Source organism: Bacillus rossius, chromosome 6 (genome assembly GCF_032445375.1).
Source record: "Bacillus rossius redtenbacheri isolate Brsri chromosome 6, Brsri_v3, whole genome shotgun sequence".
NCBI lineage: Eukaryota > Metazoa > Arthropoda > Insecta > Phasmatodea > Bacillidae > Bacillus > Bacillus rossius.
In genome coordinates, this window is record NC_086334.1 from 45460545 (window position 1) to 45484868 (window position 24324).

Consider the following 24324-nt stretch of genomic DNA (forward strand, 5'->3'; position numbering starts at 1 on the left):
TGATATTAGTTTTGACTAATGTTGGTGTCTGTATTTCTCGACTACTTTTTTTTATGCGTGAACAACAAAACAAGATTTGTTTTGAAATTTGAATTGTGCACGTGGGTTTCATCATGACGAATTTTGATGAACTTTTAATTTTCATGGTTAAAGATATACCTGCTATATAGGTATAACAAGACGGAAAAGGACTACTTTACCACCGCCACAACGCAAAAAAAAAAAAAAAAAAAAACAAATCGACTTACTACATTACTTAACAACCATACATTTCGATTTAACAGGTAGTTCACTTGATACTCGTAGTTTTCAGTTACGTCACGCTCGCTCTTTCTTATTGGCCAAGATTTCTTACGGGTCCGTGTATTGTAGAACGAGAAAAATACGGACGGAACGGAACAATACTCCGTTTTCGTCTCCGTTTCCGTCTGTTCCGTTTCCGTGTCATTGTGGGCACGCCTGTGAATCTTAGGTTTCCCTATCTCAATGTCCGTGTAGAAGACCAATAATGCAATAATATATTAAAAGGTGTCTAGAATGATGCAAGATAATTTTTGCGTGAAAGCAGACTATCGTGGTCGTAGTTGATTACTTGTATACTTGACGTAGTGTACTTTAGCACTTTAGGGGATGTCCAATTGATGATAATCATTTTGTTGACGTATCTATTAATCAGTGGTAGTGTTACTACGCAATGCCAAGGTCTATAGACGTTGACGTAATGCGATAAACCTTTTTTTGTTTAAAAGCTCGTATATTTGTTTCAATTAGTCTGCGATAGGGATGACCTGATTTTAAAACTGTTAATTACAGACTACCAGTGCAACGGTAAGTTTTCGTTTGTAATGGTAATGGAAATTTGCTGAGAAGTTTGGCGAGGGGACTCCTTTCCACGGGCGGTAACCCAATTGCAAGTGTATCATTAAAAAAAAAAAAAAAGTAAAAACATAATTGAAGAGGTTAGTAACATATTTGTACATTAAAATTTCGGAAGGCGTGTGTATTGTTACCATGTTTGAATTCGCCAGGTATGTTCCGTACATACAGGAGTAATGCTCGTTGGTACATACATATCAAGGTCAATAGATGACCTTGCATATATATATATATATATATATATATATATATATATACATACACACTTTCCGAAATTTTAATATATAAAAATGTTACTAATCTCTTCAATTCTGTTTTTACTTTTTATTATATATATATATATATATATATATATATATATATATATATATATATATATATATATAGTGTAGTGGCTCTTTAGAAAGGTGTATCAGATGAAATAATGTAGTTTTTGGCATTTACCATCAACATTTTCTTAAGGGTTAGACACTATCGTTATAAATCCCAGATTCATTTCCAAATGCGTACCATTATTATGGTACCTTGCAGTCAATAACTAGCATTATTCATGTGTCGCTTAACCAACGCGCTTAACCAACCTAACCTGTGATGGCAAATCATGTTAAGACCCTTTTAACTGTGATAAGGAAACTTAAAATCTGAAACTGATCACAGAACCATAAGGTAATTTCGTTTCACTAACCTTCATTTCCTTTTCCTTAGTGCACGGATGTATAACAAATGGGCATGGCAACCAATGTGATTGGTTTCATGGTTTTGAAAATTAATGTAACTGAAAAAATTTAGAAATCTAAGAACATAACATGGTTCTGATTTGCTTATATAGCCTAATAAAAATAAACCCAAAGTAATGTTTAGATACTAGATATTCTTGTATTCAAAACAAATTGGTAAAATTATGGCATCACAGTTTTTTATAAATAAAATAATAAAATTCGGAAAAGACGTTTCTCTATTTACCCTGAAAACAGTATTTCTAAATTCAGACTGGTTTGTGAGAAGTCACCGTCTATAGGTTATATTACAATACCTGTGCAGTGCATTGACTGCCCCTGCCATTTTTTTTGCTTCCCTGTGTGGGTCTGTGTGTATGTTTTGGAGAATTGAATTCAAATATGCAGATTGGTCGATTAAGTTAGGTTAACCTCATTAAAACACTGTGGATGGTTAGTTATATTTTAGTATAGTTACATTAAAGATATTGGCAAATATGGTTGCTTAGGAATTGCCAATTATCCTGACCTAACCAACCATTTTCATAGTATATGTATTTTTAATTTAGTTACACTAACCTAATCAACCTTCCACACTGTCCTAAAGTGTTTTCAATGTAGTTTGTCTATTGTCTAATTTCTCCATCCCTTAAGTCTATGAAAAATGACATTCAGATATTCCATGCACTTTTTTTATCCTGCAATATGTGCTACTGAAGTTGCTAGTGCGAGGCAAACTTTGTTGCACTTTGGAACTATTTGGGCCTCAGAATGGATTTGTGTGAATTGGTTGCTATGCTACATGTTAATTCCTTAGCAATAATTAAAATTACAGAGTTCAACAATACAAATTTTTTTTTTTGGTCCCTAGAATTTTAGAACTGATTTAAGCTATATTTGGGCTGCTGAATCTGAATATGAAATTATTTTTTTTCTGTCAGCTCGACGTTTTGAGATGAGCGAAGCTTGAAATGTGTTCTACATAATGGAAACAAATATGGTTCAGTACCAATTGCTCACTCAATGACAATGAAAGAAACATATAGCACCATAGGTTTGGTCTTAGAGAAGATAAGGTATTGTGAACATAAGTAAATGGGTTATTTGTGTGGACTAAAAAATGGTAAATTTTTCCTTGGACACACCAAATAGCCTTGTTTCTTGTGCCTCTGGAATAGCAGAGACAAAACACACCACTGGGTTGGATAAGAGTGGCCTAAAAGAGAAGACATGGTTATTGGAGGAAAAAAGTTATTAACAAACCCTTAGTGAACGAGAGAAAATTATCTTTCATCCACTGCATATCAAGCTGGGCCTTATGAAGTAGTTTGTAAAGGCTCTTGATAAGGACGGATCGTGCTTTGCATTTGTGGGGGGAAAATGCTTCACTTGAGCAAGGAAAAAATTGAAGTAGGAATATGTAACGACCCAGAAATAAGAAAATTCATTAAGGACCAAGCCTTCGTAAATTAGATGAATGAGGCTGAGCAAAAATCCTGGTCTTTATTTGCAGTTGTTGGAAATTTTCTGGACCAACGAAAAGCAGAAAACCATGTTGAAGTGGTAAACGATATGCTTGAAAATTTCAAATCCCTTGGGTGCAACATGAGTATTATGGTGCACTATTTACACAGCCACTGAACTATTTCCCTGAAAATTTAGGAGTCAGCAGTAAGGAGCGAGGTGAAAGATTTCATTAAGATATTAAAATTATGGAGAACCGCTATCAAGGAAGTTGGGATACGCACATGATGGCAGATTATTGCTGGGGTTTAAAAAGTGGCTGTTCCAAGATATACCGTCAATTGGGGTGATTTTGAACTCAAGGGTTGACTTTGATAATTGTATGCAAAAAGTTTGTAACATGTATAGTGAATTTTCTAAAGCAACTGAGAAATTTTGGAAGGTGGTGTTGGTACTTCTGATTCTGTAAGATTTGCAATATGGCTGTTGCTATTGAACAAAGTGTGTGTCTGTTAGCTAATTAAAAGTAATGTATGAGGCATTACTTATGCAGTGAAGAATGATTTGACCTTCAAACTTCTATGTTCTTTGGTAACTGATTTAAATTTTAAATATATTTATCAGTTGGTTATAAATATTTAGAGCTTTCTTAGCTAGATGCTATAATAGCCATTTATTTTAAAATAATTTTATTAATGTCATAAGTATTTGACTTCAATGGGGTGGCTTTGATAGCATTTTTGGGGTGACTTTGATATAGTAGGTACCTATACATAATAAATATTTTATAGGTGCAGTCACAGTGATGAAAATGTAGAATAAGCTGTACAAAACATAGCAAATGGACACTTGTCTATTAAGAAAGCAGCCCAACAGTATAAGATACCATATGGCACACTGTACAACAGGTTCCATGGTAAACATATTCACAAGCCGGGAGGACAAACTGTACTTTCAGAAGTGGAAGAAATGTGGGTAAATATGTACAGTCGCGGTAGATGCCAAAAAAAATGCTAAAAATCCGAAAACACTTTTATTCTGTGCTCTTTCACTTCCTCTTTTCAAATCAACCGGCGGAGATAAGAAATTCCAACTACTTTCGGAGATATCGAATTTTTTAATTTTCATCACAATACCTGCGTATTCATGCGGAAAAAAATGCTAACAATCCGAAAATACTTTTATTCTATGCTATTTCACTTCCTCTTTTCAAATCAACCGGCGGAGATAAGAAATTCCAAATACTTTATGAGATATCAAATTTTTTAATTTAGCAATACAACGCCCGTTTAACCCTTCGAACGTCGCCATTTTTTATTTTGACGTGTGTTAGTGAATGCGTGATAAATAAAATGGTCGATTAGGTCAGGTCAGTTACATTATATATTTCAAACTAAGCGGACATTAAAAATAATGTGAATTTAATTTAATGGTTCTTTAGTTTTAAATTATTTATAATGTAACTGACCTGACCTAACCTAACAAAACCCGGACAAATGATGAACATTAACAACTCACGTAATTTTTTTTTACTTATTACTTGCGCAACAATATCCAAATAAAAAAAATAATACTTTAAAATTAGAAACGTTAAAAACTCACCTAAGTTGGAGGCGGGTACATTTCCTTTGCCACTATAAGGAAATGATGTAGTCGTTCACGGCAGAAGTTGACCGATTAATTAAACATTGTATTGAACAATAAATGAATAAATAATCAAGTATTGGTTCATTTGAATACTGACCAATCACGGAATAAATAATCACCTATTGGTTCATTTGAATACTGGCCAATCACGGAACAGTCACGTGACAAAATTGTCCAATAAGAAATATGATACTCGTAAACAAGAAACCTTATTATCTATGACAAGAAACAATGGTGATTGTCGCATACTACGCATGTATTGTAATGAAAATTAAAAAATTCGATATATCCTAAAGTATTTGGAATTTCTTACCTCCGCCGGTTGATTTGAAAAGAGGAAGTGAAAGAGCACAGAATAAAAGTATTTTCAGATTTTTAGCATTTTTTTTTGGCATCTACCACGACTCTACATATGATGAAATTTAAAAATTCGATATCTCGTAAAGTACTTGGAATTTCTTACCTCCGCCGGTTGATTTGAAAAGAGGAAGTGAAAGGGCACAGAATAAAAGTATTTTCTGATTTTTAGCATTTTTTTTGGCATCTACCGCGACTGTACATATTTACCGAAATGTGTATTGTGGGGGCTGTGCAGAAATGTGTAGACTGGGGTTTTCCCTTATCAACAGTGGATGTCCAGATGTTCACTAAAAGCTATTTGGATAAAAAAGGAATCACCGTAACCAAATTTAAGAACAATGTACCAGGTCTCGATTGGATACGAGGTTTCGTGAAACGCCACAGGAACCAACTTTCACAAAGGATTTCACCAAACATTTCTCAGGCAAGAGGATATCTTTCTAGAGAAGCTGTGAAAGATTACTTTGAAAATTTGACAAACACTGTTGAAAATGTACCTTCTACACACATATCAATTATGATGAAAGTAATTTGACATGATCCTGGCAAGAAATTATTACTTTACCGCAGAGGTGTAAAGTATCCTGAAAAAATCATGAACCATAGCAAATCATCAACTACCATAATGATTTATGGTTCAGCATCTGGAACACTTCTGCCACCATACGTTGTGTATCACAGTGAGCATCTGTGGGATACGTGGACTCAAGGGGGACCAAAAGGCAGTCCTTGCTGCTGTGAACCTTGTTGCAGAAGAGGAACCTGTTACAACAGAACAAATCATGGCTGGATGGAAGCTCAGTGCTTTAGTGACTGGTTTCATTCAGTCTTTCTCCCACATGCTAGAAGACTCGAAGGCTGAAAAGTATTGATCGGGGACAATTTGGCTTTTCACTTTTCTGATGAAGTTCTGTCAACATGTGCTGAAGAGAATGTGGCATTTGTGTGTCTTCCGCCAAACTCAACACATATTTTTCAACCCCTGGATGTCTCATTTTTCCGACCCATGAAGACTGCATGGAGATCTAACTTAACAAGTTGGAAAATGAGAAACCCAAGGCAGCAAGCTGTCCCATGATCAGTTTTCCCTTCTCTTTTAACATCAACTCTTGAGAAAATGGACATGGTGAAGGACTTCCAAAATGGAGGAGGTGCAGTGCGAAGAAATCTCATCTCTGGATTTGAAACTACTGGTATAGTACTAGTCAATGCATACAAAGTTTTAAACAGACTCCCAGGAAACAGTGAAGATCCTGCAGAAGTTAATGTTGTAATAAATGATTCACTAACAGAATTTCTAAGAGAACACAAGTATGGACACGCAGACAAAGTTATATGCCGCAGAAGAAAGAAAGTTAACGTTGTGCCAGGAAAAAGTATATCCGGTCCTAGTGAAATTACCAGTGAGAGTGACAACGAAGACATGGTGGTAGATATATGCAGTACAGATGCCAGTGATGTTGATGAGCCAGAAGAAAGTCTGTGTTATTCGTCACCCACCCTTGAAGCATTGACAGTTGGGAAGTTTGTGCTAGTGAAAGTAATATCTGGGAAAAGAAAAAGTGTTACTTTTCGATATGTTGCAGTAATACAAGAATGCATGGAAAATGAATACAGTGTAATGGGTCTAAAATCAATTGATAAAGACAAAATCAGATTTAAATCTGTAGAAAATGATATATTTGTTGTTCATTTCAATGATATATTGGCAGTTTTACCAGACCCTGAAATTGATCATAGTGGAAATAGAGTCAAGTATATTTTTCAGAGCAAAGTAGATGTTTATGAAAACTAAACTTATCATACAGTGGAAATATTGACACTTTCACATTTTGTTTTGTTGTCAAACATGCCATGATTTTTGTTTAGTGTTTAGCTGAAATGTAAAATGTCTGTTTAGGTACCTAATTTTTTACTTATTTAAATGCCACTACGTCTACTATCATTAGGCCAATGTAATGTTTGTATGCAATTAGGTTATTTGAACACTAAGGCAACAAGGGTCTTGTTTTTGTCTGTTATTAAGCCATAAAAAATGACAATGGGGTTGTTAGCGTTCATTCATTGGAACTGAAACTATGTACCTAAAAGTACCGTCAGCTGGGGTAACATTGGCCCTTTGAGGGTAACTTTGGCCCAAGACAAAAAAAAATGTTAAACCATGTTACAACTCTTCCAAATATTTATTAGATGTGATGATACATATGTAACATATGTATCATCACAACTAATAAATATTTTGAAGAGTTGTAACATGGTTTAACATTTTTTTTTGTCTTGGGCCAAAGTTACCCTCAAAGGGCCAATGTTACCCCAACTGACGGTATATGTATATAACATTTGCAATACAATTTTTTAAAAAACATGTGTGTCTAGAACCAGTTCTTCCAAGGTATCAAAGTTACCCCAAGAACTAAAACACTGGACCTCTTTTAGTATGAAAAATGCTTGACAGAATTAACTATGAGGTGAGATTGACACATATACTGTCATTACCATTAATTCTGTGCATTTTTGAAAGGGGTATCAAAGTGACCCCAACAGCTGGGGTGAAGTTGATAACCTATAATTAATTTTTTTTTTGAGAAAAATTGTATTATTTTTAAAATTTAAACTACTGCAATATGTTGTCCAGGTGTATAGAATTTAATTAAAATTAGTTATTTACTCTTTAAAAAAATTATTTAATATAAATTATGCAGGGAAAAGAAAAAAAACCTATGTCACCCCAGTGTATTCAAGAAGTTCACGAAAAAGAATCTTCCGAAGTGTTGAATGACTAGTTGGTTCCATCAATGACTTGGTACTATAGTTGTTTGTTTGTATGTATGTATGTATAATAATATTCCTAAAAATGAAGAATCACAGGATCTGAAAACCTAACATTCACAACAGATCATTCCGAGGCTGCTTTCGTGCATGTTCGGTATTAATATTACAAATTTGTGACATTGTTAGAATGATCATTTAGATTAGGTTAGTTCCATTAAAACACTTTAAAACACGGTGTACGGTTGGTTAGGTTAGTATAGTTACATTAAAAATACTGTAAAATAACACAAGCAAACAATAGTTATGGTGCGGGGTTATTAGGAGCTGATTTCGTATGAATTTGGTGCCTTTAATTAAAATATGGCATTAACTTATGGCCTAGAAGGTCAAATTTCTAAGATATAATGTTTTAGTTAAATGTACATTTTACATCATTTTAGGTTAAATCCATGAATCAAATCTAAAAATTAAACATGAAATTCTTAAGAAATTACACTAACATTATTCTATTATACAAATATCATATAACATTTTATTTACAGGTATGTTTACCTATCAGCAGACTACATGAACTTGTTATTATTAAAAATAAGTAACGGAGCCATTCATTTTGGGAGAAAAAATACTTAGTCAAAATCAGGTGTTTTAGTAAACCAGAAAAAATGTACTGTAATGTTATGTTCATGTTAAGTTTATAAAACAATACATGTAGTAATAGTTATAGGGGGAAAAGTTAAATCTGAACCGTCTTTGTTATCACTGTGCGCATGGCCTGCCTTCCCCTTTACCTCCCCTTAGAGCAATGACAGTGTCTGGAGGGGAAGGCGTGGCGACCCCTCCAAATTAAGGCGATGGAGTGTCAGCCCGTCTTACACGAACGCGACACAAGAGTTATAACACATGAACTGCATCATGTAATCACAACTGGAAAATACACTACATCGTTAACCCATGTCCAAATCATTCAAACACATACATATTTACAGGCGCGTAGGAAGCAAATATTTAATGGGGGGGCAAAGGAGAGTATCATTATAAGTGGTGGATTTAACAAGGGGGGTGTCCGGGGGCTCTCCCCCGGTAGAAAAAATTGTCTAAGGAGCAAAATGGTGCTATTTAAGCATCTTTCGTACATAAAAATAGAATGTACTAAATACTAGCAGAAATTATAACTTTTTTTATAACAAATTTACTTAAGGCTCGGCATCACAAAACAGTGTACACTTTTCAGTTTTTGCCTCGTAGAATTCATTTTAAAGGCAATTTGTTGAATCTTACCACTGCACAGAGTACACAAATCACAAGCACCTTCAAATTTAGTCCCCAGATATCATCAAGTTATCTAGAGCTGTAGAAAAGGCAAAGATGTATTTATAATTAAAAATATGTTTGACTAATTTCATCATAATTACATGACGGTGGTTGAAGATTAATATTTGTAGTGTGAGATAATATATTTTGCCAACTATCTATAGCTATAGTTACATTTTCTTAATATGTGCTAACAAACAACTGCAATAATCAAAACAAGCTATAATAAAATATTTAAGTGAGGCTGAGCCTTGAGTAAACAATTTAACAAAGACGTCATTATCCCACTCATTGCCCACTCTTAAGTAAATTCATTTGAATATCAGGACAGGAGAACTCTTAATGTTACACACCTTTAATTAAATATTCTTAGATGATGCCAATATTCAGAATGTATTGACACAAGCATATGGTGCACCTAGTGTCCACTGAATCTTAATTCGAAAGTGACAGAAAAACTGCTTTACCATTAATAAATCTGAAAATCTAAATATCTTATGATAAGTTATATGACAAAATAACACATTCAAATTGATAAAGTCAAATCACAATATAACAAAACTCGGAATAGTGAGCCGTTCGACATATTACTATCATAGCATTTTTATGTTCCTCATAATTTAATTTACAATACATAAAAACGTTCTCAAAATTCTCAGAATTATTTTTACGAACAATCCGAATATTTTCATTGACAACTACACAGCTACTAGAAATGGCATCACAAGTTTTGATGTAAAGGAAAGAATTATTACAGCACCCAGACTTCTTGTTTTGATGAGTAGCAACAGAAAAATTAAACTTTACCAAAAACGCTCTTTCTCTCGTCCTTGCGGCAGACAAATTCTTTCATAACCGACTTGATGTCTATTGATGCAGTTTTATCACTATGGATATGAAGAAAAGTCAAATGAGTGAGACGTCTTTGGGACATTGAAGATCGCAAGTATGTCTTCAAACGACGAAGTGCACTAAATGAACGCTCTGCAGATGCGGCTGAAGCAGGCACAGTCATGATGAGTGTCATGAGTCGAGTTACTTGATAGAGCAAAGCACGGGTCGTATCACTCTCTTTACCCAACTTTTCAGCGAATGCTGCACAAGTGTCGGGGACATTTCCACGAAGATTCTTCAATAGCTGCAACTGTGTAAGGAGACTGTCTAAATTGAAATCTTCGGCAAAGAATAAAGTAACGCACAGACCAGAAAATCCCACAAAACCAATTAGCATTGCAATGAAGACAATGCCTCTTGTTCATCTGATTCAATGGCCAGGCAAAACCATCACTTTGCCCGGCCATGAAATGTTATGGCCGGGCAGTCGCCTGGGTCGCCCCCCCGGTTCCTACGCGCCTGCATATTTACAAAAAGTAAATCAAGTTAACAGAACATCAGCATGCGAACAGTCACGCTATTTGTTTGCAGTCATAAAAAACCTCTCTGTGAAAAAACTATATTATCATAAACAAAAATTCTGCATGTGTTAAAATTACTCTTTCTTTGAAGGCTTGGTTATCAAATTATCATTTGGTTAAGGGTTCTGTAAAAATAGCATTTTCTTAAAGGTAAAATACAGAATATTTGTGTTTTGTCACTACTTTTTCCATCACTAATGTTCAACGCAAAAACGCGTGTTGATTATAGATACATAATTTTAAGATGCCAACGTAATATTTTAATAGTTTGATAGTTATTATGTTATTTACCTAATCTGAGTCTGATGTGAAGCTGGCATTTTCTGTTTTACTAGAGGAATCTTCGTCTGTAGATTCTTCAAGATTAACAATAATCTTATCTATTTCAGTATCTAATAACCTATTACTGTTCCAGTATTCATTCTCGATTTTTTCCACATGCCGGCAGCATTCTTTCCATTGCTCTTTAGAGTACGTAGCTACTAAACAGCTGTTCACATAATGTCTTCTTGTCTTCGAGTGAGGATGATATTTCTTTGCACACTTGTCCTTTAATATATCCCCACACTATCTCAATTGGATTGAGGTCAGGATGATAGGGTGGAAGCCTGATTACTTTGTGGTAATGATTTCGTCAATTTTGAAAGTTTTGGAAGTTGGCACATGTTTCACAAGTAATAGTAGGTTCGCTTATGTTAGGTCAGAGGAGAAAGCTACGTTGTTTATTTTTAGCCACTCTTGAATCACTTGTTTTGTGTTAACGGAAGTCGGCTTCTTATTTGTCTGTACATTGTGATAACTTGCATTGTCGAGAACAGTGACGGAGTTTTCAGGCAAATTTGGAAGCAGTTTATGTGTTACCCATTTAGAAAAGTTTTCGAAATTCATGTCATTATGAAAATCTCCCGTTGTTTGTTTTGACCGGAATATGTACAAATCCCTCCTCTCCTCCTGCATTCACAATTATTAAATGCTGGCCTTTCCCGATTGGCTCTGTAACGCCCAGCTCATTGTCCGATTGCCAACAAGAACTAACGCTGTGGGTAGCATGGGTGTACGTTTCATCTACATAAACGATTGAACGACCATCGTTTCGAAACTTGCGCATTTCTTGTAGGAAACGCCCCCTCCATGCTGCTATATCAGGCTTCTCAATCAAAATCCTTCTCCTTGACTGACACTTCGTCCAACGGAATCCCAGTCTCTTTAACAGTTTCCTCAAAAATTCTTTACTGCAGTCCAAAACACCATCATATCACAAAGCCATCTTTAATTTATTTAAAGTTGGGACAGTTTTCCTGACAGTGTAAAATTCATGCACTTTTATCCTCACAGCACCACACGTAAAATCGTCGACTTCTAACAGTTTTTTGCGTTCTTTTTTTTGGCCAGTAGGTGTTGAAAAGTTCAGACCAATTTTACTTTTTACTTTCCCCTCAGCCAAAATCCTTTTTACAGTTCATTCAGAAACACCCGTCGCAGCACTTGTAGCTTCAGTAACATTGTATTTTAAACCGTACAGCAACTTCTCTTCTTTCAGATGCGTCGCAACATTGTATACAATTTCACGTGCTGATCCTCGCAAGGGTCGTCCTGGAATAAGGTTCGACTTAATTCCCGAGGTTGATGGGATAGGCTCGCTTGTTGTACCGTGTAACCCAGGTCCCGGCATGACGCGCTGAGGCAATCCTCACGCAGCCGAGTAAAGCGCGTAACATCCCCTCCACTTCCCCTGGCGGCTATCACGCGATGGTAGTTCACGCCACAAATTGGGGTCTGCGCAAGTTCACAAGTACTATAGCTGGTATTATTACATAAATTTTAAAATTATGTGCGGAGATGACGGTAGTAAAGCACCTCTTAAAGTGTTTTACTTACTTTTCTATGAAATTGATAACTATTTTTAAAAGCATGTACATATCTGTACCTTGGAAATGTAGGACACCATGCACAAAATTGTAACTTCAGGAGTGTAAAGTTTTTGATTTGTTTAAACTTAGGTTTATTTATTTTCAGGTTTCTTTGTGAATAATAGGAATTGATTTAGGATATTCAAAAAAATTATTCTTGAACATTTATTATAGATTAAATTAATATGTTTAAGATAATAATTAAAAGTCATTAAAAAATATTTTTTTAAATATTGTTTTAGGTTGTTGCATATGAAAATTGACCTAAATTATCAGTGTTCTCTGTACCCATAAGTAGAGTGAAACATTTACAACATGGACAAGGTGCCAACTATATGTCAGTAAAAATGGACTATTCTATATCTCCTTGGTACAGATATGTTTTATGACCAAACAGTAGGTATTGGCTTATAAACTTGCATTCAACCTATGTTAAGATGAAAAACAAGGCTTATGTTTCAGAAACTATGAAGAAAAATACTACTGATGAACCAAAAAGTATAGAAGAAACTTTGCCACTTGCTGGTAAGTAGGCTTAATAAAATTTATTTTCTTTACTCCTCCTTTTTAATTTTTTTTATGGTATTGTAGTGTTAGTCATAGTTTAGTGACTGGGAAGTCACAGTGTGATTTATAACCTGCGTGGTTATTCATAATATTATTTTAGAAGTATAATATCCTCAGTGCTGTAATTATGGGTTTAACATCCTGGGGTACTTTGCTGAACATTTTTATTTGCACCTTCAAAATAATATGGCAAGACTTTACCATTTTTCACAGTTTTGCCTTAGATGTTTCTCATTAATTCAATACTGTTTAGTTACATGACATGAGTGTGCATAATGTAACAGAAATAACAAAATACATTTTTATAATGCCTACTTTATGAAGGCTTCATTAATTTTTTGTTATGTCTTTCCAGTGTCAGATGAGTTTTTAATTGAAAATGAAGGTCACAATTTGTCTAATGGAAAAGTTCTTTGCAATTTCTTTCATGAACAGTATTAACATTTTTATTTTTATTTTTTGGTCTACAACCATTGTCTTTGGAGTAAGTACCATCTTATATGTGATTCATAGTGCTGTCTGTAGTGATGTCTGTCACAATGCTATTTGTTTGATAAAGAGGTAATTAAAATCTTTGTTGAAACAATGAAGAATTTATCTGGTGTAGCAAAATTATACCTAATGCACGCTTCGTCTCATTCTTTAATTTAACCTGTGCATATTTCTCAAAAAAGATCAACATAAATTAACCATGAAAATACAACATTAAGTGCATATTCTACAAGGGTTTGAAAAATTTTTTACTTCTGTGGTGTTCTTTTAAAATTTTAAAAATATTTTACGATTTACATAATAATTGGTGACTTCAGAAGGATTGATGTTTTTGATGTTTTAACTTTCAGAATTTATAGTGACATCAGCTTAGGACACTAAACAATAGATATAAATTTACATCTACCAATAATTATAAACCTTATGTTTACAACTTAATGATTATGTGCATGTCAAAGGAACATAAATTGTTACTCATTTACTGTGCAAGGTTAAGTATGTAGTTCCTGTATGTATGTTGTCTTTTGTATATACCTATTGTGTTGTGCTCCCCTTAAAGTTATTATACTGTTGGTAGATGTGTTAGTATGTTACAATCTAATAATAAATAAATAAACAAATAACCCTGTGACCCTGTGACGTAAACCCTATCAAACAAACTGATGCTTCGTCTAAGACATTTGGACTCAAGACTTGTCTGAACGTTGTGATTAACGGCAGGAATTCCAAATAAAACATTAACTCTTTTAAGTGCAAAAATTATATGTGGAAAGATGGATTGTACATTTGTGATTTATTTTTACTTAATAGATTCTGATGGTGCCTCAGAAGTACCTAAAATAGACTGGCTATTATTTTTACATAATTGCATCATAAAAAAAAATTACTTCTAATTCAATATTTATGCTTAACAATATTTATTTGTTTGAATAGAATGAAAGGTAAATGCTGAAACACTAAGAAGCAAAGCCTTTTATTAGACTGCATCTCTGACTGCTGGTAAGCCTTTCAGTTACAGTCAGCTTAGTTTGAATGCATATGGTTAGCAATTTCAATAATTGTGGAGAAACCTGTACATCATGTCATACCATTGTCTAATATCACAGCAAATTGCTCATACTAATACCATAAGTGTTATTTACATGCTGGGGTGGACTACCAAGCATGATTTAGAGGTGATTCACAGAAAATGATTGCGATATTAAGGTTATACAGTTCATTTTTGTACAGCTAACTACAGACTAGTGTTCCATACTGCAGATGGAAGTAAAAAATATAGCTGCATATTTTCCCAGGTTTAAAAGGTAGTGAATAAACAGTTTATGTACCATGACAACAATGAGGAGAACGTAATGTTGAATCTCTCAACATCCTGTAGGCTTTATATTGTTGACAAAATGTTCTGTGAACTGTTTTTCGGAGTTTTATCTAATACCTACTTGTTTGTTTGTCTCTGGATGTACTAAAGCATTATCTTTTTAAATGTTTTATGTACAGTGAACTCAGAGTCATGAGTTACTTACTGAAAGTGGCAGACTTTACATAATGTCATGTGCTGATATGAAGCACACACGGAGTATAAACGTAATAAATATAAATTTTATAACATAAACAGTAGGAACTCTCGCTTCCCGTGTTTGATTCTGCCATGAACAATGATCTTTTGTTCCAGTATTTACGTTTTGAGAGCATCCTACAGGCACATTACTATTTGGACCCAGGTGGAAATGACCGGAAGTGGGGTTACACACCTGTATACAGAAAGCCGGGGGAAAGATTTTCGCCTAAATTATTCTGTGCATTTTCATTTAACTTTTTTGTTATACATTAGTAATTACGATGCGTGTTGTGGATGCTTGTACCACTATATAACTTTTGTTTTGATTGTTGCATATTGCTATTATTACGTTTGGCACCAAGGAGCCAAATGTTGGACCAATCCCAGCAATGCACAATTTCTCATTTGATTGGAGTGTTCCTTGTACCTCCGCAGTAGTGACCTGCGACACTCCGCAGAAGAGTTTGGAAACAATTTGGACTTAGCTATTTTAGAAAAATTGAGATAGCAACTGCCTTAAGTATAGGCATAGGGGCATGACTCATCATATAGCTGAGTATCATTTCAGGATTGGCTGTGCTACAATATAGGACCGAGTTTGTGCGTGAGTTCTACGTAAGAATCGCTGTATGTAAGTCGCTTCACCGCCCTCCTACTTGTGTACCCTATACTGGCTGCTGTTTCTACGATGGCACATCTTAGGTAACGATTCCTTGTTACGCCATCGGAGGTTACATATAATTTAAATGTCATAATTTAAATTATCCTAGCAACGATTTGTGTTGAAGTGACAATTAATAAAAAAAAATCTGCGTCTGCACTGTAAACATCAGTTTAGTCAGAACCAGTGGTCTTGGGACTAGATTTTGCGCCCAACACTGGGTTACTGCTAGCCGGCAAAATTGCAATATGCAAATTAAGAACCCTGAGTGTTTATTTTAATGTGGAGACTATAGTTTGTGAAAATGATAACTGTTGTGGTGAGAGTGCCCGACATAAATTACAGCTTTAATTTGCACTTGTCTGGCACATACAACTTGGCCTGTTTCATTGAAAAACTGAACTCTAGTGTTTGTTTACATACTAACTGAGCGAGTCTGTTGACAGTAATAGCTGTCAGTTATTAATTGTTATTGTTTTTCAGTCTCATATTTTTGCAAGCTACCCTGGGAGCTTTTGTAAATGTTTATTTCTGAAACCGAATATTCTGAAGCCATATAAATATTGATTTAAAAACCACCACTATTTGATTTATTGTAGCTAAGTATTCCTGTCTCACCCCAAAGGTTTTGTTACAATATGTAGGCATGTGTGTGTTGTTATTAGTGTTCATTATTGACCTTGCAGTACTGGTGACATGGCGGATGGGTGTATACTGTTATATTATATTCCAATACTCTGCCCTGCCCACAACAACACTACTACACACGTTATAGTACCGAGAGGTATATACAAACATTAAACATAGGGCCATACTGCGACCACACAGTCATGGGCACACTTTTAGCTTTACTTTAACCATTTCTGAAAAAGAGAAAACATATTTTTAATAGGGAGAGATAGAAACTAGAAGATGCCATCTTGGTTTCAATGGGTTATTCCATAAAATTTTCTGTTTTTAATAGTCAAAATTTGACTTTGTTAAAGTATGGTGTATAATTTAATGGATTACATGAAGTTAATAGTGACTGCCACTGCCTGCTACAAATAGTTTTACTGTGAATGCATTGGGTATTTAGTTGTATTTAAATAATTTTTGGGAACCACTGCAACTGCAACTATTCTGTAAATACATATTATTTTATTGTGCTCTGCCATAACAAAGGAAAATTCTCAAAACCCTTTGTGGGTAGGCAGCGTACCTAAACCAAAATCTTCAATATTTTTTTAAATAATCAGGTGGTGCTTGTACGCAACATTCTGTATGTTATATATGTTAGTACCTATTTTTTTGTGGTATTATATACATGTTGGCTTTTGTTTACAAAATGTACAAGGTGAAACCTAGTGTTCAGTAAATTGAAGTAGTCTAGTAGCCTGGGCATATGATGAATTAAATAATAGTCGTAGGTCTACTAGGTAGTTTGTTGTTAAAAGTGTTAACATTTCAGAGGGTACATGCAGACATAAATAATGTATTTATGAAATGACTGCCCATATAGGAGGGTTGAAACTTTAATAGTGGCAATTATTAATTTACAACTGATACAAAAGAGATGCATGTTACCAAGTTTTACTGTCCTTCAGTGTAGTCGCCAGCATTGTGTACAACCCATTGCCAGCGATGTGGAAGTCATAGGATAGCAGCGCCTGTTGTGTTTTATTGTTCAAATGGAGGGGTCTACTGCCTGAAGAATCTATGGAACAGTTCTGAAGTGAATGCTACGAATACACAGTCACTAGGGCTTAAGTCCAGGGAGTATGGTGGATGGTACAGCACTTCCCAGCCCGATCAATAGAACAAATTAGTCACAGCTTGCGCTGCATTCAGCCGAGCATTGTCCTTTTAAATGATGGGTGAATTCTGCAGAAAGTGTCGTCGCTTATATCTCAAAGCTGGTTGTAGGTTGTGTTTGAAAAATTAACAATAATACTGCGCATTGACAGTCTGCTGTGGAGGAATGGTATGCATTAGGCATAAAACCATCACAGTCATACACGAGAACCACCATAACTTTCACATTGCTGGGTTTCTAATGAACTTCGATCTTCGAGGTGACCTGTAATGACACCAGTTGTTCAATTGGCATTTCAGTTGTGGCTCGTATATTTGGCCCAAGTCTCTTCCAGCGTAATGATACCCCTTAAGAAAGCCCCTCCTTCGCACTCGTAAGTGGTTACGAGCAGCTTCGTATCGTAGTAATTTCTGCATTTCCGTCAAATCATGCGGAACCCATCGTGTTGCACTTTTTCTCATGTTCTGGCAATTTTTTCAGAATGTGAAGCACAGTCATATTTGCTAATCCTTTCTCTCGGCCCAGTTCACGAATCGCATGGTTTCGATCATTGTCCAGTAATGCAGCAAGATCATACATTTCTTCTTCACTAACACCAGGACGACCTGGCTGATGCTTGTCTGCCACATTTTGGCTTCCCTTGCCACTGTTCTGTAAGGCAATGCAGATGCCCCGCAAACCTCTTGAAGACCTGGATGACACTGTCATGCTGTATGACCTCTGGCACAATCTTTATCCAACTCCATTGTTCCTGTTTCGACAACATCGTGACACTACATTCAACCACCAGCTAACATGAGGCTCTGTTCTCATCAGTGCGCACATGCTCGTGATGTGGGAAGGGAGAGTCCATTTGATCTGAGGTAAAGTAGGTATGTAACTAACGTGTGGTATTTATTTGTTTCCATTGCATGGCATCTATACAGCAGTGTTGCCGTTATTAAAGTTCCAGCCCTCGTGTTCGGATGGCCTACCTCAGTCCCGGCCAGATTGGGCTGTGGCTTGGCTAGCATGGCTGTGTCCTGAACCTGCCAGCCAGTTGTTGTAAGCAGCAGTTTAACTAATGGCTCAGTTTAGCTTAGTATAAGCATAATTTTTTTTAAAATTAAATATATTGCAATTCAGTGTAATGAATATATTGATAATCCAGGAAGGAACCTACACAAACAGTAAGTTTATATTTAGAATAAATTATGTGTTGTTTTTAAGCTGACACTGACAAACACATTTTGTGAAATATTTCATGACTACCACATTCACACATCAGATTTTACATAAAAATGTATGTTAAATTTGTTTTCTACAATTGATAGATGTAATATTGTCATTAATTGGTAATAAAATTAATTTTAAATCACAAAAAAGTTTTCAGTGCATTTAGGTCACACAATGGCCAGTGGGTAATGTTGGTAGGAACTGTGCTTTACATTATTGAAATAAGCAAACATTTGCACACCTGCTGTATGCACACAGATTTATATTTACATTGTATTCAGTACTGCTTCGAAATGGGAGGAGAAAGTAGTGTCCCACTAAGTGAGTTTCTCCTTGTAACATCATGCCAATCACAAATCATTCTTGTCCAATTTGAAAACAAAGTAACATTCAAAATTTAAACAGATGTTTTGTGTTTGTTGCATAATTACAAGTTTTACTTTGCAATTAATTGAATTCATTTTTCAACACAATAGCCAAATGGGTAATCTTGCTAGGAACTGTGTGATTTAGATTACTGAAATAAACATCTATATGCGTGCTACATGCATACAAATTTGTTTATTTTGTAGTCAATACTGCTTTGAAATGGGAGGAGAAAGCGGAGTTTCGCCAAGCAATTTTCGTCTTGCAACGTCAGGCCAATTACAAATCTTTCTTTGCCAATTTAAAAACTATGAAAAATCTTAAATTTAAACAGATTTCCTTATGTTTGTAGGACGGATTTTAGGTTCTGCCTCACATTATTGTTCTAATTAGCACTAATCCTAAATGCTGATGGTATTTTTAATGAAATGCCAGACATTTGCATGTCCCCTATAGGTTGGATTTCATAAGGAACTTTGTCGCCCAATAATCCTTGTCCTTATGGTGTGATAAGGGTTCACTGGCATCAGTGTGACTTGATGCTGCTTATTACAAGCAATTCCAGTAGGTGATGGGATAGCCACTAGCGCTGGCGTACTGAAGGTTCCGGGGTAATGTTGGCTGAAACGGGCGAGGGATCCCATGCAGCTGGTGGTGGGGGGTTTCTCGTGGAGCTGAGGGTTGTCTTGCAGTGTTGTCGTACTTCTTGCCTGGTTGTTTTGTGAAGGCAAGGGTTGGGGGTGGTTAAATAGGTGCTGGGAAAAATATTGAGGGGGTGTGAGAACTAGCCACACTCCGTCTCTGCTGGGCTGCTGCATGGTCTCTGGCCTTCGTGTAGATCCACGGAGCCTCGTCTGGGTGCCGCTGGAAGCTCCTGGGGTTGGCTTGGGTCGCAAGTCGGTTTGGGCGACACTCAACGTTCTTCGCGGCCAGCGCAGTGAACTTCTTTGGACGGGGAGAGATCGGTGCAGTGAGTAAACTCTGCTGCTGGTGGAGTTTCCTCCTGGTGCCTCTTGACACCAACTGCCTTTGCAAGGCCAAGGGACGGACTTTTACACAATTACTGAGGGTCTGGGATTGACGTACGAGAGGATGGGTTTCTGGGACTTGCTGGCCGCTTCTGGATACTCCGAGCTACTGCGGTGTCGTGTACTCGGCCTGCCTAGTGGGGGAGGGGGTGGCCGGGCATAGCGGCCGTTTGGGTTGACTCGGGCTGCTTTTTCGGCTCTTGGCGTGGATATGTGGGCGTGGTTGCCCTTGCAGCAGGTTACATGACTGCAGGCAAACGTCATATGGTATCTCGCCCTTCTGCTTCGGCCTGCACACATGTTGAGGAAGAGAAGTGCTGATGGCTTACGCCGAGTACACACAGAATGAGGCACGACAAGGAACGACGTGACATTTTGTCTGATAGTTGAATTCTACGTATTTATATAAAAGCAATGCACACAGAATCGGCACGGCGCCACAAAACTGTGCCGATCAGACATGAGGCCACAACATTGAATGACTGCTCCAACTTTGATGCGAGCAGACAGTCTGATGGCTGCAGTGTTCTGCTCATGCATAAGTTTACAAAAAATTTCAACAAAGCATGCTGTAGTATGTTTGTAGCTGACTAGTTAAAAACTGATTTTCATTGTTACTTTAATTCAACTAAATATTCATTGAAAAAAGTATTTAAATGGAATTTTTTCTCAGAATGGAGTTGAATGCAGGTGTTTATTTTTCTCATCTTCCACGATAGACAAAACGCTCCATAAATGCAATCATCATTGTCTATTGATGTCATTTTGTGCACTAATGTAGGCCGTATCAGGTCATGAAATATGGTGTTTGGCCGTCGCAAGGCACCGTGTCGTGTTGTGTCTGATTCTGTGTGCTCCCAGCCTTAGTGATCAAACGTTCATTGCATGTTGCTCTTGAACTTTTCATTATGAAATGAGCATTCTCAGCAATCTGCTTTGATACAAAAGCGGTAGAGTACTGTAGAGCCTTAAGCCCTTAGTCTCACATGCAGAGTTGATTATTTATTTTTCTTATCATTACTATTACTTAAGAGATATTTGTATAAATTTCTTCCTAGTCCTCTTTTGTATTTTATATTTTGTTTCAAATTTTATCAACAGATTTTTATTTAATACTTTGATTGCGATAAAAATTCACGCAAGTGTTCATAATATGGTTATGTATGGGAAAACAACTTTGAAAAGTATAGCCCAATTATTAAATACATTATTATTCATTTACTACTATTTTCACTATTAATCAAATTACAAAACTTAAAATGTCTGTCAGAAAAATAAGTCGGTCTTTTGTTTAGTCCAAAGTTTACTCTCCCCAATTGAGATTGGCTCAACAGTGGCTCTCCCTACAGCTTGTCTCTTACCTCGCAACTCTGTCCCAACACACTGTCTCACATTACTCACTCGTCTGTCACACACAACACAATACTGATGCACCATTCTCTACACATGAAGCCCATCACTCATTGTCCACGTCCACTCACCAAAGGGTCACTCACCATCTTCACTTCACTGCCTCTGAGGCTGGCATTGCCTTTTTTATACCCCTCAGCCCCCTTCTGGAAAGATCTTGTACCCCTTTGAAGTGTCGCATCATCAAAGTCAACTTGAAACCCGAAGCTCCCAGAACAATGGCATTCTAGTTATGCCACTTCAGACATGCGGGGCTCTGGAAACGTGCCAAACCCTCCAGAATTGCAGATAGTTGTATGAGAAAGCATTGAGAAAGGGGGAAACGGGGGGAGTATAGTGATGCCGTTGCTAATTAAATAAGGAGTGTAGCACTGATGGACAGCTGGCTAACGAACCAGCTTGTTGGCTAGCTAGGCCACTGGACTGCCTTGTGGTCTCATCTCGTAACAATATGATAAAAAACCTGAAAAAAACAAAGTATATTAAAAAATAAAAATTGAGCTAAAAAATTTTATTTTTTTATTTTTTGCAAAAAAGAAAAATATAAACATTTAAGTATCAAAGTGATGACAAAAAAGTAACTATCTCAAGAATTAACTTAATGGCACATAAGCTAATGTTTCTTCATTAAAAAAAATAAATATTTATGATTTTGTAACTTCAGAAGATGGTCACTGTATTTTCAAATGCATTGGAGCATGTACATCAGTTTTTTTAGGAAGCTGACTGTAAATGTTTTTTTAAACACACTGTATTCACAAAATGAAGTTTGAAACACTGTATTCACAAAATGAAGACTGAATTACAACTACACTGTAAAAGTAATTGTTAGTGATTTTGGCAGGAGGAACTGTTGATGGTTGCATGGAACCAGTGATCATTATTCATAACATTATTTTACCCAAGCAACTTAAGTGTAAAGTTTGAAAACCATCAGTTACTAACTTTTAATTGGTTTACAAATTAGATTATTCTAGATCTACATTTAAAAATTGTATATAAATATCCCAGGCTACCATAATTTCAACCCAGAACCTTTTACACCAAAGTTGGTTTTTTTTTTTTATGGTATTTGAGTCATTGTTTAATTTTATTACTTCAAGTTTGGCAGAAAAATGCTAAAAGAATTTGTGTGTCTAAATTGTATCTGGTGCTTTAAATTGCACTGTCTGTTTGCAGTGGTTTTTTTTATACCAAAAACTATCAACTACTTAAGACAAAATTACCTTGAAAAGAATGCATAAATGGATTTGGTTATGCATCATTTGTTAAATTTTTGATCTTGGTTTGGAAAAATTAAGGATTAGTACTCTTTAATTAATTTGATGAAAAGGAATCATTATGAAAAATAATATTGCTGAATTTTAGTGTTGTGATAGAGTAAAATTTTATTTGCAAGGTTATGTTAAAGTGACTGTATACCAAGAAAAGTGGTCTTATAATTGGTTCCTGATTGCGTGACTTTGTCCAAATTTTTTTATTCGCTCAGCTAGGAAAAACAAAGTGTGTGATGTTTCTTTTGATTTTTGGTTTAGAGTAAAACAACGACTGTATTTGGTTTATTTTTTACAAAATTCGGTAATGTTATTTGTTTTGCCTTAAATTCACTTCAAACAATTGAATTTTGACAATGTATTCATTATTCTGAGAGACGTTAGCACAGACAAGGAAAGAGTTCTGCAATCATCTATATTTGCAAAGGACTTTGCGTTGTCAGTCGTAAAAGACTCAAGAGATGCGTGAACTTTCATCACATCATTATGTAAGTGTTCTGAGTGTCGTAAGTAGGTAGTCGTCATAAGTAGTTACCTACATTTGTCTTCAGATCAGTTACAGAAAACGCCAGACTGTCGACTTGTCGCTCACGTATGTGCAACAAACCAACTTGCTCTGGAATTTCTGTTTATTGAGAAAATGAGAAAGATTAGTGTTGTTCGAAATATCGCTTCTAATGGTGTGTAACATATTATATATCAGAAAATTTAATTTTTGCCATCACCTTGTAGTACTAGTTGGTTATCTGCAATGTGTTAGTTAATGTCGCCTTTGTTATAAGGCCGAGTTAATGCAAGCTTTCATGGTTTTTTATAATAAGAGAATCAAACAGAGAAATTATTTTAAAAAACTTAAAATCAATTTTTAGCATGCACATTCATGAGTACGTGTGTTGAAAAGTTTTTTTTTAAGAAGCAAGTATAATTATAAGTAGCAAAACTTGATGCTTGAGTTATTTAAGTTTTAATCCTTAAATATTGGCTATTTTATCATTTTAAATTTCAGTAAATAAATTTTTTTGTTAGTTTTTTACAAAGCAAACCTCTTTATATACTAAATATTTTTCAAGTCATTGTCATATAATTATTCAATATTTTTGTACGTGTTATAATTTTTTGAGTTTTATTGGTGGGTTAAAATCTCACGCTTTGGTTTTTTTTTTTCCTGAAGGTATCGATAAAACCACATTACACAATGAGGCGGTCGACCTGGAAACAGCACTCACTCTCACAGGTAAGCTCTCAGAGGCATACTAGCTGTTGTCTGCGTGTGTACTGAAGTCTGACGGGCAGTAGAACAAACTGCATGTGGACCTACTGGTCCAGCTGGGATGGGGTCAGCATTCCGAAATATGCTCAGTGCCTCAGGAATTTATATAAAGGCCCGTCTACAATTGAAATGTCCTAAACTGTGTCCGACATATCAGAATAATTCTTAAAATACCTACATTACCTAAATAAAAAAATTAAAAATAAATTTCTTGATA

General features: G+C 35.6%; 1 protein-coding gene across 3 annotated transcripts in view; it reads left to right on the plus strand.

Annotated features, from left to right (window-relative positions):
- The first annotated feature begins 1259 nt into the window (after positions 1–1259).
- The window catches only part of LOC134533123 (synaptic vesicle glycoprotein 2B-like), a 79811-nt gene continuing 56746 nt past the window's right edge, over positions 1260–24324 (plus strand). Inside the window, exons 1-3 of one of the 3 annotated variants that reach the window (XM_063370394.1) lie at positions 1260–1542; positions 12934–12996; positions 24009–24071. In XM_063370394.1, coding sequence (XP_063226464.1) covers positions 12939–12996; positions 24009–24071 — 121 coding nt within the window. In that variant the 5' untranslated portion in view covers positions 1260–1542; positions 12934–12938. Of the gene's footprint in view, positions 1543–12933; positions 12997–23377; positions 23518–24008; positions 24072–24324 lie in introns of those variants that run through there. The other 2 variants (XM_063370396.1, XM_063370395.1) reach the window with 2 other exon arrangements.